Source organism: Aquarana catesbeiana, linkage group LG05 (assembly GCF_042186555.1).
Source record: "Aquarana catesbeiana isolate 2022-GZ linkage group LG05, ASM4218655v1, whole genome shotgun sequence".
NCBI lineage: Eukaryota > Metazoa > Chordata > Amphibia > Anura > Ranidae > Aquarana > Aquarana catesbeiana.
Window position 1 is genome coordinate 88,304,999 of NC_133328.1, and position 15,999 is coordinate 88,320,997.

General features: G+C 40.9%; 1 protein-coding gene across 1 annotated transcript in view; it reads left to right on the forward strand.

Annotated features, from left to right (window-relative positions):
- Positions 1-8,276: 8,276 nt before the first annotated feature.
- The window catches only part of SHH (sonic hedgehog signaling molecule), a 43,312-nt gene continuing 35,589 nt past the window's right edge, over positions 8,277-15,999 (forward strand). The window contains exon 1 of the mRNA XM_073629947.1: positions 8,277-9,008. Within this exon, the coding sequence (XP_073486048.1) occupies positions 8,694-9,008 (315 nt within the window). The 5' untranslated portion in view covers positions 8,277-8,693. The remainder of the gene's footprint in view (positions 9,009-15,999) is intronic.

The following is a 15,999-nucleotide window of genomic DNA, read 5'->3' on the forward strand; positions in this document are numbered from 1 at the left end:
ATGAAAAAGCTAAGGCTGGTTCTGATAGAAAGGTGTCACAACACAAAGTGTATCGCAGTTTTTTGGGGGCCAGCGCAGCCACAGACCAGTCAGGGTGTCCATGCTGTCCCATGTTCACAACCAAAAGCACCTACAATAGGAACATGAGCATCAGAACTGGACCATGGAGCAATGAAAGAGGGGGCCTGGTCTGATGAATTCAAGAATGGTTTGAGGAACACAAAAAAGGTTGTTGACTCCCAATTTCTCCAGATCTCAATCCAATTGTGCATTGGAGTGATGTGCCTATAAAACAATTCTGATCCATGGAGGCATCAGCTCGCAACTTACAGGACTTAAAGGATCTGCTACTGATGGCCTGGTGCCAGGATACCTTCAGAGGTCTGGTGGAGTTCATGCCTCGATGGGTTATGGTGGCTGGTCATATTGTTATGGTTGATTGGTGTATAGAGATTTGAATTTGAATCTTCTTCATGAAATATACCACTATCAGAGCACCAAGTTTTGATCAGAAGTACAGAACAGAACTTACTAAACGAATACAATAAAATGCTATTCCCAGAAATGTTCATATCTTATTCATTGCACTCCTGGTGTATTGTTCCTCAGTCTCTCTCTTATTTTATTTTTTATTTGAATTTACACAATATAAGGTCAGTTTGTACAGTAATGTTTCACTATTATTGCTGTTATTGTAGCTTTTATAGACCGGTATCCTAGTACTTGTATATAAAGTATAATTCAGCAAACATGAAGACAAGAAAACACTGCAGTGACCATAACTTGGTCTTGCAGACTTAAGATTTATGTTTATGCAGACAACGGATCTGAAATGGATTTTTTAATCCAAGACTGAGTAATCCTTTTAAAGAAGGCGTGCCTGTCCGGGTTTAGGCTATAATAATCCTCAAAATACAGTCATACCAGGTGAAATTGGACGGTGACTCCAGTTCTTGGAAGTTGTTTGTACTTGTGATTGCAATACACTGCTAGCCGCTGATATCCAATAGTATACAGCCATATTAGATCCTGCCATAAAATTCCAACCTAATAGCCAACAATCCAGTCATTACTGTGCCCTATACTTTGACAAAAGCACACCTATACTGAACTGTTAACTTAAAGCATAATTCCACTTTTGCAATCAAATTTGAGAAAGCCACACTGAATGTTTGATGTGTGTTCTCATCCCAGGAGGAGGTGTCATGGCTGACTGCAAGTTTTTTTTAACAATATTACAGTGAGTTGTGTATGTGATTACCTGCTCACAAGTGTGTGAATAAATTAAGCTGCAAGCATGAAGTGAAAAAATCACTTGAATGTGAAAAAAAATTAATGCTGCGGTATCACCAATAGTTTATCTGTGTGAGTAATAACCACTTTCTGTGACCTGATGCTGTATGAGTTTATAGAAATCATCAAATAATCAGGAAAAAAATGTACAATAAAAATAAAAAAGTAAAAGTCCATAGGTAATTGCTGCAATAACGTGCAAGTAGAATACACCTCCACCACGGTGAATCCCTTTTGGGCAAACTTTCACTGTATTGACCCCCACAACCAAGGTAAATATGCGCTTCAACACTAAAGCCCCGTACACACGGGTCAAATGTCAGGAGACATCAGCTGGTTCAATAAAAAACGGACAACATTCGGCCTGTGGCGTGTGTATGGCAGCTGGTCCAATAGTAGCCAGCCAAACGGACGAGCATGCTGGAAATGGCAGCCAATGACTGAGATCGCTTTCCTATGCAGACACAACACACTGGACAGATGCAGGATAGGATTGAGTGGTGACAGTCGGTTTCTACATATGGGTGCTACAACAGTGAGGAATCTGTGACAATGTTAGTCTTGTGAGGAACATATAATCTGCTGGTTATTCCATGGTATGACTTCCACAAGCAAAGGCAAATATTGGATAGATTAATACATCTCCACTGGGTCCCACATATAGTCAAATAAGGCCAAATTGGACTCGCCCACTCCCTTGATGGCTGGCCACCGTGGGAACACCCTGGTGTGATGTTCTGTACCTTATTACTTTTTATTTTTCATTTTTTTCTCTGGTCATCCAATTCCTCTTCTATTGAAGATGTCCATATCACCCTGAAGAAGATCGCAAAACAAAATTATGATTGAAACGCGTTGAGGTATTCCTTAACGATAGCATTCACAGAGATCTATTTACTTTTTCTGTGTATTGTTCAATGTTTGTGTCATTTTGGACAGCCATTATGCAAATTTTCATGTACACCAGAGCTCTTGTTGTCCCCTCTTTTTTTCTTTTTTGTTGTTGTTGCTGTTTTTAGTGATTTTTATATCAATTGGAAAAATAAAGCATATTTTTATACATAACGAGTATATTTATTTCTTGTAAGCTGCGCATAAGCCCTTGGGAGTTTTTTTCTCTTTATCTTTCATAAATGACTGAGAGCGCTGACCGGAGTGTTCTGGCAGGGGGCCCCCCCCTCTGTCAGAACCCAACAGCGCCGTGGGGGGAGATCACTGTACTAATGTTGGACTGTTAGTACAGCAGGTCCGACCATCAGTTTTTTTACCTTGAACCCACCAGGTTGTGTATTATTAGTGTGTACCAGGCTTTAACTGACTCCTTTCCTTCTTAATCAGCAAGGACTCTGTCTCCTGGAGAACCTCAGAAGTTCAGGTGGGTGGATGGATGGACAATTTAGTGTGTATTCACATGTTAAAAGATAATGAGAACCTATATATAGTGCTCACTGTTATTTTATTTAAACAGCATAAAAATGGAATGCCACTCACATGTAATAAAACCAGATATGATTCACATGTAATAAGACCAGACCTGAGCCTATACAACTTTAAAAAAGTTCCCATCTGCAACCATAAGGATGGATGGCAAGAGATTGGATCCTTCAATGTAAGCTTCCACTGTCTGCTTGCTCTCTCTCTCAGCGAGCCTGTCCCAGGTCTGTCCTCAGTAACATACACATAACATGCCTTGTCTTAAAGCGGACCATCAGTCATTTTTTCATCTTTCCATCTATTAAATCTTCTGCCCTTGTTGTTTTAACTTGGGATAGTAAAACATTTGTTTTGTTCTGCCAGTAAATACCTTATACAGCCCACTTCCTGTTTCTTGTTTGGTCATTCGCCTAGGCTTATGACATCATGTACGGCTCTCTCTCTCACTCTCGTGAGCGTTTGCCAGGAAGGTAGGGGGGATGAGTCATATGAGGGCCAATGAAAGCTGCAGGGCTGGAGGTGTGCCTCTGTGTAAATCCAGGAAGTGAACAGGCAGCAGCTTCAGCTGCCACAATTAAAATGGTTGCAGCCAGACTTGGAGGGAGATATTTGGCAAATACAGAATCACAGTTTATATAAAATAATATGCAAAGTGGTTTAAGGGAAGCTTCAGAATGGCAAAAAAAAATGTATTACAAATTATGTGAGCAGACTGCAGTTCCTCTTTAAGCTGGCCATACATTATACAATGTTTTTTAGATTTACCAAAACCATATAATATGAGATCAAACCTAAATACTTTCAATTTGTATGCTGTCAGGCAGACCCTTGCACTACATAGTTGAAGAAGATAAATCTAAATTGAAATTGAACAAGAGAATTGTATAATATATGGCCAGTCTTATTACCCCTGGCCACTTGTGGGCTAATGAATCACTAATGAGGAATATAGGGAGTTCTGAGACCAGTCTATGGTTAATGTGGGCAGAAGCTCCACTTTTCCTATGCTTTTCATAAAGGAGCCTCTTTACGTGGCTTTTGCTGCTTTTCTTTTGTCTTGTAGCAGGTTCTCAGCTGTCTATTATATTCATCAGAAAAGGAGTGTTTGAACCAGGAAGGTGGGAGTTAAGAACTGAAGCTCACCCACAACATTACAAGCAGGTTTTATACTTTGGCACAATTCAATTATCTGTTACATCAACACTAGAGACCACATCAAACAGTCACCAACTTTTTTCTCCCCACTGATTTTATTTTTATTTTATCTTTGTTTGAATAAACAGCCAATAGCTGACAAAAGCTACCAGGTAACTTTCAGGAGACAACTCCGAGCAATAAGAGCAGAAAGCACGCAATGGAGCCTGTCATGGTGAATAAGAAGGCAGGTCTGCTACAATAGGGTATAACAATATAGTTCAATCACACAGGCAGGCTTAAAGTGAACACATGCAGGGGGAAGCAACAAATTTGTTTTACTGCAGGGGACTCCAAACTGTGGCCTGTGGCACAAATGCGGGCCTTTGCTTGCCTTTATCTGGCCCTCGGGGCACTATTCTTTCCACTGACACCAGCAATGGGGCACTCTTCCTACCAATGACACCAATGATGGGGCACTGTTCCACCCAGTGACACCAATGATGGAGCACTATTCCTCCAATACCAATGACAAGGCACTATTCCTGGTACTTCTGACCAGAGGTGCGATGTCTTTTTTTTTTTTTTACTCCCACTGAACACTAAGTCAGAGGCATTGTTTACTCCCACTGACGCTGGGGCAATTTTTACTCATGGGGGACCACAGTCTGGCCCCCCTAATGTCCGAAAGACAATAAACTGGCCCTTTGTTTAGAAAGTTTTGAGACCTTTATTCTAAAGTGTGTCCCACCAGCTGCACCTAGTCACCTTCACTTCAGGAAGATTAGGAGATGGTTGTCCTCAAAGGTCTGAGGGGTCAGACCCAAAAAGAAGATTGGATACCCATAGAGAGACCCAAGGTATCCATCAGAAAATAAAGGATAGAGGGAGGAGAGCAACCTTCCGTGAACGAAGGTAGAGAAAAGGTCCTGTCGATATGTGGGGTAAGATCAATTGCTCTTGATGCTGCGGAGATCCCAATCCTGGATTCTCAGGTGGGTATAGTACTGGTAGGACACACTTGGATGGACCAGTAAACAGAGAAATGTCAAACATTTGGCAAAGTGGCGAGTTATAGCCACAAAGTGTACCTCTTGATGCAATAAAGTTTTTTGATGTTGGCCAAACTTATTAACTCTGGCCAATACCTAAATAGACCACACTGAACGCCTCTGCCGTTCAGTCCACAATGGGTTTTTGACCTTCCCTCATCCCTCACCTTCACTTTTCCCCCTTACCTTATGCAGGGTGACGACTATCATATGCCAGTACTGGGTGCTTAAAGCACCAGGGTTGTGAGTTGCATGCTCCTCGGTGACTGGAAGTGCCAGAGTTTAATTTGTGCTTCAGCTGGCAGAATAGAACGTGTCATATGGCTAGCACTGCAGGGAGTTCAGAGCAGCATTTTCTCCAGGAAAAGCTAATATTTTCAGTCCTTCTGTTGATCTTTATTTGTGTGTGTCTTAGGATTGTTAACACTATTATCCCTTTAAAGGCACCTTTCTATGGTTATCTAATCATAAATGGATAGATGTCTTAGAATAATGACATGAAGGGTAAGTTTACATGGTAAAAATGCACCCCCCAACCGCCCACCCTTAAGCTGCAAAGGCAACTGGAAAGGGTTGTATGTTTGCCACGGTGGCGATGCTTTGCTTCGGAGTACAGCAAGAATTATACCTCCAGGACCCCCCACCAATCATGACCCATTCGCATGTAATGTGGTGCAACTTAGTACATGCAGTATGCATCAGTTGGTGCACTTGGAGAATGAATGGCACTGCAACTTGCTTGCCAGAACATAACTCATTTTCTTTCTCTGCAGGAATGCATTCAGTATTGTCCATGTTCCCACATTGCATAAGTGTGAATGGGGCCTAAGAGCTTGTTCACTGCATAGCAGCACAGAGCAACACATGTTAGGTGTGCTGGTTCTCTGCATTGCCATTCGCAGTCTACGCCACCCCAATGCACCTGCCTTAGGATGTGTATTTTAGCACAACGCACGGCAACACAATATGGGTTGCTTTGTGGTGTGCTGAAAAATTAGTGCATGCAGATAATACTAATAAATGGGTCATTGGTGTCTAACAAGTCTGAAATATTGCATCTATTTAACAGCATATAATGTACATCACTATAATGTAACTTGAGTGTATTTGTTTTAAAACAATGTATTTTATAAGTGGGAGTTTCTCTTGGTTTTGCTTCAGCAGCTGAAAAGCAACAAGTCCCAGCATTCTCAGCAAACCTTTTTGATGAAACCTGCAGTAATGGTGGAGTTGTTTGTTACCCACAGTAACACATCTCTATTTACTCTGATAGATGATACCTGTGTGCTGTTGGGTTATAGATCCACTATAGGTCCATGCAGATCCACTTCTGCTCTGAAAATTTTGGTTCCACAAATAAGGTCCCCTTATAATTCATTCACATTGTCTCAAAATGAATCTGAATCTGATCATACAGTAATAATAATAATAACATTAAAATTGTGTGTATGTATATATATATATATATATATATATATATATATATATACACATATATATATATATATATATATATATATATATATATATATATACACACACACACACACACACACACACACACACATATATATATATATATATATATATATACATATATATACATATATATACATAATGTATATATGTGTGTGTGTGTATATATATATAAAATATTTATGTAATTACTATGACTTTAAGCAATGTCTAAATAAGCCTGGAAGAGTATGGTTCCAGGGGCTGCTACCCCTATTACATTAGGCAGTATCCCCCTCCACCCTACCCCTTTTTATACCGCCTGGGGGACCACTTCCAGTTTTACCTGGGCAGAGCAAGGTCTGGGGATCTCAGGACAGACAGACAGCCGTCTGGTCTGATACTAGAGACAATTCATTCTGATGTATTGAGTGTCCTCTTCCCATTCATTACCCAGGGATCAAGACAGAGAGCTGATGTTTGCGGATGTTTTAACCGGGGGGTTTAAGCTTAAACCTAATGACTCACAATAGGGGGGCCAGGACAGCCAATTTGCAAGTGACTTAAGTTGCAGGAAAGTAGGAGAGAAAATGTACAAGTGAGCAAAGAAAAAAACAAGATATCAAAGAGGAATGTCTGGCTACAAGAAATAGATAGATAGATAGATAGATAGATAGATAGATAGATAGATAGATAGATAGATAGATAGATAGATAGATAGATAGATAGATAGATAGATAGATAGATAGATAGATAGATAAAAGAACTGATGATAAATAGATATATAAATGAGAAATATAGACAGAAGAATAGGAGAAATACATAGAGAAAGAAAGAAAGAAAGAAAGAAAGAAAGAAAGAAAGAAAGAAAGAAAGAAAGAAAGAAAGAAAGAAAGAAAGAAAGAAAGAAAGAAAGAAAGAAAGAAAGAAAGAAAGAAAGAAAGAAAGAAATGGTAGATAAATAGATAATGAGAAAGGTAGACAGAAGGATGGGAGAGGTACATGGAGAGAGAGGGAGAGAAAGAAATGAATTAAGAGATAAAGAGTGATAGATGAAATAGACAGATAGATAATGAGAAAGGTAGACAGATGTATAGGCGAAATACATGGTAAGAGAGGGAGAGAAGGAAAGAAAAAGAAAGAAAGAAATTAAGAGATAAGGAGTAATTGGATAGATAGATAGATATAGATAGATAGATAGATAGATAGATAGATAGATAGATAGATAGATAGATAGATAGATAGATAGATAGATAGATAGATAGATAGATAGATAGATATTAGAAATAGTAATGATACGTTTGGCTGATAAAAGAGATGAGAGTTGATATATCAATAGACTGAGACAGGTAGATAGATAATGAGAAGAAAGAAAGAAAAAAATTAAGAGATAAGGAGTAATTGGATAGATAGATAGATAGATAGATAGATAGATAGATAGATAGATAGATAGATAGATAGATAGATAGATAGATAGATAGATAGATAGATAGATAGATAGATAGATAGATAGATAAAAATAGATATAGATCATATAGAGGACTGATAGATTTTTCAGATATTTTACCCCCCCCCCCCAATATAGAGTATAGAGCCCTGTGTATGCTTCAGTAAAATATGTAATACTCTGTGTTGTAACTTGCTTCAGATTCGCAGCCTGTTCCTCTGGAAATTGTTGAATAAATAATTGGATAAATCCTTTTATTTTGAAAGTGAAAGAATTGTTGCCAATAATCTTATGACACCAGAGGTTCCTTAGACATAGATGTAGGAGTAGATAGTCTCCTGATAGGAGCATCCACTATCAATGCTGAACATTTGTCACCCTGCCAAGAAAAAAAAAAACTTTTACCTTTTAGGAAGAAGTCATAAGAGGCCACGCCCATTTTGTAGCTTTCAGATAAGAAGCTGAAGATACATTTGGAAGGGTTAACATATTAGAGAAGAAGCTCCCCAGTCCTGGCCAATCAGCTCCCGGCCCTGGCAGCTATAATATAGCAGTAAAGGCAGTGTGCTCTCACAGGCTCCCCAGCCCTGCTTGCTCCCATTACAATCAAACCTTTTTTTTTCTTTTTTTTTTCCTTTTTTTTTTTTTTTTTTTTTTTTTGTTGTAAACTTTTGCTGCCCCTTGTTGTGCCGGGCTGTGTGTGGGGGTGCAGTCCGATGTGTAGCTCAGTAGTCTATGAGCACCTGTCTTGGAGGGAATCGGTGGATAATCTGGCAGACAGGCAGCGCGTAAGGACCTAGAAGGCAGGAGAACGAGGCAGGGAGCCTGCACACATCGTCACTGACGGGCTGAGCTGGCACAAGGGCCACAGGATTCACATGGACGAGATGCAGGGACTCCGGAGAATTCTTCTGCTGGGGGTTCTGACCAGTGCGCTGCTGCTCCCTCCTCCTGCCTTCACCTGTGGACCGGGCAGAGGCATTGGCAAGAGAAGGCACCCCAAGAAGCTGACCCCCTTAGCCTATAAGCAGTTCATCCCCAATGTCGCCGAGAAGACCCTGGGGGCCAGTGGAAGATATGAAGGAAAGATTACTAGGAACTCGGAGAGGTTTAAAGAGCTCACCCCAAATTATAACGCTGACATCATATTTAAAGACGAGGAGAACACAGCAGCCGACAGACTCATGACTCAGGTACTGACCGGTGTACAACGCTACCGCCTTGTGGTCGCTATGACAGGTCCTCGGGACTCAGGTATAGGGGGATCCTTGGAGAAGCCCTGTGTATTCATTATGATAAGTCCTCAGGACACAGGTATAAGGGGGGCTAGAAAATGTTTCATTCTAGTCATTACAAGTCCTCAGGATTCAGGTATAGGGGAGGTTATGAAGCTGTTTTATTAAATCATTATGACAGGTCCTCAGGATTTAGGTAAAGGGGTGTCCTAAAAGCTGGATAAGTTGGTCATTATGACAGCTTCTCAAGATTCGGGTATAGAAGGGTCTATGAAGCTGGTACTAGTCATTATAAGTCCTCAGGATTGAGAAGTAAGCTGTTTTATTAAATCAATGACAGGTCCTCAGGATTTAGGTAGAGGGGTGTCCTAAAAGATGGTTGATTTATTCATTATGACAGCTTTTTAGGATTCAGGGTCTATGAAGCTGGTACTTGTAGTCATTATAAGTCCTCTGGACTCAGATATAGAGAAGTCTATAAAGCTGTCTCATGTATTCATTCCTTAGGAGTCTCTATAAAGAGGTTTTATTAAATCATTATGATAGGTCCTTAGAATTCAAGTATATGGAGGGGGGGTCTATAAAAATTTTTAATTTACTAATTTTGATAAGTCCTCAGGATTTCGTTAAAGGAGTGCCTGTAAAACTGTTTCATCAGGATTTAAGTATAGGGATGTCTAGGACCTTTTTCTTTTAGTCATTATGGTAGGTCCTCAAGATTCAGGTATATTGATATTTATACGACTATTTCATTTACATTTTATTATGAGTCGTCAGGATTCAGTTATGTGGGTATATATATATATATATGACTATTTCATTTACTCATTATGATAGGTTCTCAGGATTCAGTTATGTGGCTAGCTATAAGACTATTTAATTTAGTCTTTATGACAAGTCCTCAGGATTCAAGTATAGGGGTGTCTGTAAGACTATTTATTTTATTCATTATGGTAGGTCCTCAGGATTCAGTTATGGGGCTATCTATAAGACTATTTAATTTAGTCTTAATGACAAGTCCTCAGGATTCAAGTATAGGGGTGTCTGTAAGGTTATTTATTTTATTCATTATGGTAGGTCCTCAGGATTCAGTTATGGGACTATCTATAAGACTATTTAATGGAGTCATTATGATAGGTCCTCAGGATTCAGTTATGGGACTATCTATAAGACTATTTAATGTAGTCATTATGATAGGTCCTCAGGATTCAGTTATGGGACTATCTATAAGACTATTTAATGTAGTCATTATGATAGGTCCTCAGGATTCAGGTATAGGGGTATCTGTTATGATATTTTATTTAGTCATTATGATGGGTCCTTTAGGATTCAGGTATAAAGATACACCTACAGCTTTTTCATGCTTTTAGCACTTTAGTCATTATGACAGGTCCTCAGTGCAGAGATGCATGAAGCTTTTCCATCCATATCGCCTTAATTATGACATGTTCTGGGTCATTCTCTTTGCCTACTCTTACCTATACCAGCATCGGGTACATAGAATACATTTATTCTAGGAGGAACTTCTTTTAATTGGTCTTCATAACTTGGGTCTGTGTACATACCCGTTTAATTGGGCTAGCTGCTATAGGGTCCAGCTACATATAAATCACATCTCCCACTTTTCCAAATCCCAGGTCTATAAGACTGCTTTTCATAATCATTTCTTAAGTGCTAGATCAGGTCCGGTGTGCATTTATTTAAGTGATTAATTTCTCGAGCTGTATAGTGAGAGGGACAGTGTGGTATAGCATTAAAAAAAAAAAAAATTAATATATATATATCCCATGTAAATTCTTCTATAATAGGACAGGTGCTAGCTCCTGATGTTATTTATTGGAGGTGATGTGGTCCAGGCTGGTCCCCTCCATAGATCAGTTATCCATCATCTAGCTCCATGTGACAGCACTCATTCATGTGTGTGTTAATCGTCCATCGGCTGCCCCCCACCCACCCCAGTATTTAGTGCCTGGTTATCCTCCCACAATAGGCAGTTAAATCTCCATCGACCGCGGCTGGTGGTGTAAATGGCTTGTGTGGCTCCGGCATGATTTGCAGTATTGGCCATCGGAGCGTGAATAGATGGCTGTGTGTATTTAAGGATGCCCTGTGACAACGTCTGCCACCTTGCTGGGAGACAAGCACTGGGAACTTGTGGCCATGACATCATCCTTTCTCCTGGAATGAAATGAATATTGCCGGCCGGGGCTCTGAGGCTGGGCTGTGCATTAGCGACACATAGAGGGGGGGGGGGGGGGGCTCCTATATATAGGTCACCCTGTATGCTGTATACACCTCCCAAGTGGCCCGGCATGTCAGGGCGTTACAGCTCCGCACTCCACCGCTCCTCCGCTCACTGACACCTTCCCCCCGGGATCTCAGAGCTGCCACCTTAAATTTCCCCCGGAGTGCCGGATCAATTCGAGGAGAGCAGATCAGACAGCCGGACTGAAGGGGGGGTCACCCTTCTTAACCCCAGCCATGCCATGGGGCACCCATGTGTACAGAGCCGGCAGAGTGGCGCTCACCCCGACCCACCACTATACACACTACAGTCATCTACACCCAGACACCCCCCCAGGACACCCCCCTGTCTCCCATCCACTTATCATCCCCAATATCGATCCACCGGATAGGGTTACACATTGTGTGCTCGGGAGAGAGAGGGAGAGAGAGAGAGAGAGAGAGAGAGAGAGAGAGAGAGAGACACTGGAAGGAAGATAATAATAAGGGATAGATAGATAGATAGATAGATAGATAGATAGATAGATAGATAGATAGATAGATAGATAGATAGATAGATAGATAGATAGATAGATAGATAGATAGATAGATAGATAGATAGATAGATAGATAGATAGATAGATAGATAGATAGATAGATGTTATGACAGAAATAGTAATTATCTGTTTAACTGATAAATAAGATGAGCTGATAATATATGAATATACTGAGATGCAGACGGGTGACAGATATTGAAAGAGAGATAAAGTTAGCAGAACGACTATAGAATGATAAGGGAAGGAAAAGAAGATGAGAGTTGATATATCAATAGACTGAGACAGGTAGATAGATAATGAGAAGAAAGAAAGAAAGAAAGAAAGAAAGAAAGAAAGAAAGAAAGAAAGAAAGAAAGAAAGAAAGAAAGAAAGAAAGAAAGAAAGAAAGAAAGAAAGAAAGAAAGAAAGAAAGAAAGAAAGAATAAGATTGAAGAGGGAATAGTTGAGCAGAAAAATAGATACAAAAAAAGCAAAAAACGAATAGATATAAAGGTCTCAGTATTCTCAGTAGGCTGTGCTTCCATACTGTCCCATACACTTATGTGGCTGCAGCCTGCAGGTGAACTGCTGACCCTCCGACAGCTTTCCTGGAAGGTCAGCACAGGTTCCTTTCTAGGCTGGTTGCTGTTGCAGACTACTATCTTCACTGGAAGGTCAGCACAGTTTCCCTTCCAGGCTGGTTGTTGTGGAAAAACTATCTTCACTGGAAGGCCAACACAGGTTCCCTTTCAGGCTGATGTCAGAGTCTGGAGGAGCCCCGGAGGATTGGCTGCCCCCAGCTCCCTGGGAATTGCTCTCTGCTGACTTTTCTATGTGATTGTTCTTGTTCGGTTCTACTGTAGTTCTTGTTCGGCTCCTTGTTGGCCGGGAGCTGCCTCGCTGCTCTATCTACTATGTAAAGTTTCCTCTTAATGACAGTTAAAGTTTCAAAATATTTGTTTAATGTGTTAGTTACTAGTTAATATTAACTGAAGTGGAGGAGCGAGACAGACACTGCCAGAGACAGGCAGCTATACATATATATATATATATATATATATAGGAGGAGGTGCCCAGTCTGTCTTCTTCTATACTGTGAGTCTATATATATATATATATATATATATATATATATATATATATATATATATATATATAGACTCACAGCCTGGGGATTAGCCAGCCTCACAGAGAGAAAGGCAGACTGGGGACTTCCAACTAGGTGGGACTACAAGTCCCAGCACACCGTACCAGCCTCACAGTATAGAAGAAGACAGACTGGGCACCTCCTCCTGGGTGGGACTACAAGTCCCAGCATACCGTACCAGCCTCACAGTCTAGAAGAAGACAGACTGGGCACCTCCTCCTGGGTGGGACTACAAGTCCCAGCATACCGTACCAGCCTCACAGTATAGAAGAAGACAGACTGGGCACCTCCTCCTGGGTGGGACTACAAGTCCCAGCATACCGTACCAGACTCACAGTATAGAAGAAGGTAGACTGGGCACCTCCTCCTGGGTGGTACTACAAGTCCCAGCATACCGTACCAGCCTCATAGTACAGAGGAAGGCAGTCTGGGGACCTCCACCTGGGTTAGACAAGTTTTAGCATAGCTTGTCAGCTTCATAGTGCAGAGATAGGACTTGGACTCTAAAACTGAGTAGGACAATTAGTCCCAGCATACCATGTCAGTCTTATAGAGTTTTATAGTGCAGGGGAAGGCATACCAAAGTTCTCCACAGAGGTGGGACAACAGGTCCCAGCATACCATGCCAACTCTATAATGCAGACACAAGCAGACAGTGGGGTTGATTTACTAAAACTGGAGAGTGCAAAATTTGGTGCAGCTATGCATAGAAAAACCAATCAGCCTCCAGTTTTTCTTTTCTCAAATATTAATTGAACAAGCTGAAGTTAGAAGAAGCTGATTGGCTACCATGCACCGATTTTGCACTCTCCAGTCTCAGTAAATCAACCCCCTGCGTATCTCCAGCTTGGTGGTAGTAATAATTCTAGTATATAATGCCAGCCTCATAGTGCAGAGGGTGGCAGACATGGGCTCTCCACCTGGTTGGGACTACAGGTCCCAGCTTTTGTCACTCTCGTTGTGCAGACAGAGGCAGGCGTTCTGAGGATCTTTAGCTGTAGGAAGGACTACAATTCCCAGCATATCCTGCCAGCTTTACAGTGCAGAGACAGGCAGGCAACTCATGAGCTGTGTTGAACTTGGGGTCCCAGTGTGACATGTCAGCTTTTAATCTGTTTTGTAGAGCAGAGACACTCAACCAGGACTGCTGAAATGACTACAAGGCCAAGCATGCCATGCCAGCTTTTACTGCCAGCCATATATTGTAGACAAGGTTAAAGAGAGGAACTCTTGCTGATAAAGAACTACAATTCCCAGAACAGCCTCTATGCACTTGGACCCATAATAATAATAATAATAATGCCCCTTGATCTTGACTTGTGTGGAAGTGAGAAGTTTGCATTGGATCGTATTAAGTATCAGCAGAGTGTCACTTAGTCACCTAGGTGCCCCCCAGCCCCTGTGGAATGTCTGGCATTGCGGAGGGCCATCAGCAGCTTGTCTACCCTGACAGGTAACTGCGAAGTGTCTCCATGTAAGAAGAGATTAGTCGCAGGCAGCCAAGCCTTGTTGTCCAACTTCCCCTGATCACAAAGCCTCTGCTCGGGCTGCCCCGCTGGGCTTCAAGTTGGCTGAGCAGAATTGGGGTTGATTTGTGGCACACGACCCAGTGCATTCATGAATGGCTTCATCTTCACGGATGTGACTCTGACAATGCAGCCCCTGGCTGGCACAAAGTCCTACTAACTCCTAGTAAACTCGGTGTGTATGAGATATTACTGTCACCACACCCACTCTGCAATCATACATCATACACATAGAAAAGTCTGTAATTGGAAATGTACATCGTGATCATTACACCAGATTGTAAACTACAATTATTACAGATATCTGCCCCTGTACAGCCTAGTCACAGGGCTATTCTCACCGGGGGCTCTCCCTAGTCGGATTATTAAACTACTAATGAGTTATATAGCTATTGGGATTGAATCTAATAAAATATAAAAAAAAAATAGCAACCATTCATTTCGGTTAAATGATGAGTAAACCTCATGTCGGGAAGCGCTGAATACTCTTAGTAAATAGCTAATGTTTTGTATTTGTAAACACTACCACGTGTAGTCTTTTGGAATGGATATTATTATCCCTTTGGGATCAATAAAGTATTCCGAATCCGAATCTGAATTATTTTGATTTTCTTTTGTAAATATAGGTGTATTTTTGTCATTTCAATGGTTTACTTTTCTGGTAACGCAGGATCCTGCTCTGACTTTACTCATTTATTTCACCTTTTACCATATCCTCAGTTCTTACTTTAATACAAGTATATCTATAGAGAGCAGACAATTTACACAGCACTTTACATATTGTAAGTTCACATCAGTCCCCGCCCTCAAGCAGCTTACAATCTAAGTTCCCTATCTCACATGCTTGGTTGCACTTACTATAGGGCCAATTAACTTACAAGTTGTTTTTGAACATGTTGATACGTTAATTGTCTCCTGTCTATATCAATTTATATGTTGTCTATACAACATACAAACTCCATGCAGGTGGTGTCCTGGTTGTGATTGGAGGACCCTAGTGCTGCACCGCAGAATTGCTAACCACTAAGCCCCTTATGGGCTTTGTAAATAGTTATCAGATCTAACTTAAAACGTTAGTAAAGTATTGTATCCTTACACATACAAACATTTGTAAGGGTATCTAAACCCAAGAATAAAAAGTGATAATATTACAGCTGACCGACCCTTGGATGTTTTGGCTGTATAAGATTTATTTTTCACACTTTGTTTCCTTTTAAACCGGCCTAGGGTGATAACCCTACTAAGCTGCTTTGTCACCCTAGGAGTGTGATATGACTATATAAAACCTCCCTCTCTTCTACATAACAGGGAGAGGTGTTTTATAGTCCACGGAGATAGCAGAGGACAAGGCTAACTGATAACAATCCAGAGGCAGAGAATCCATGAAGATATTTCACTAGATTTCTGCACTTATCAGACAGACATTAATAAAAGCATTCAGTGGTGGTTGTAACAGCTCACAAGGCAGTAAGATAGAAATGTATAGTTGGTATACACTTTAAAAAAGGAATCCAGCA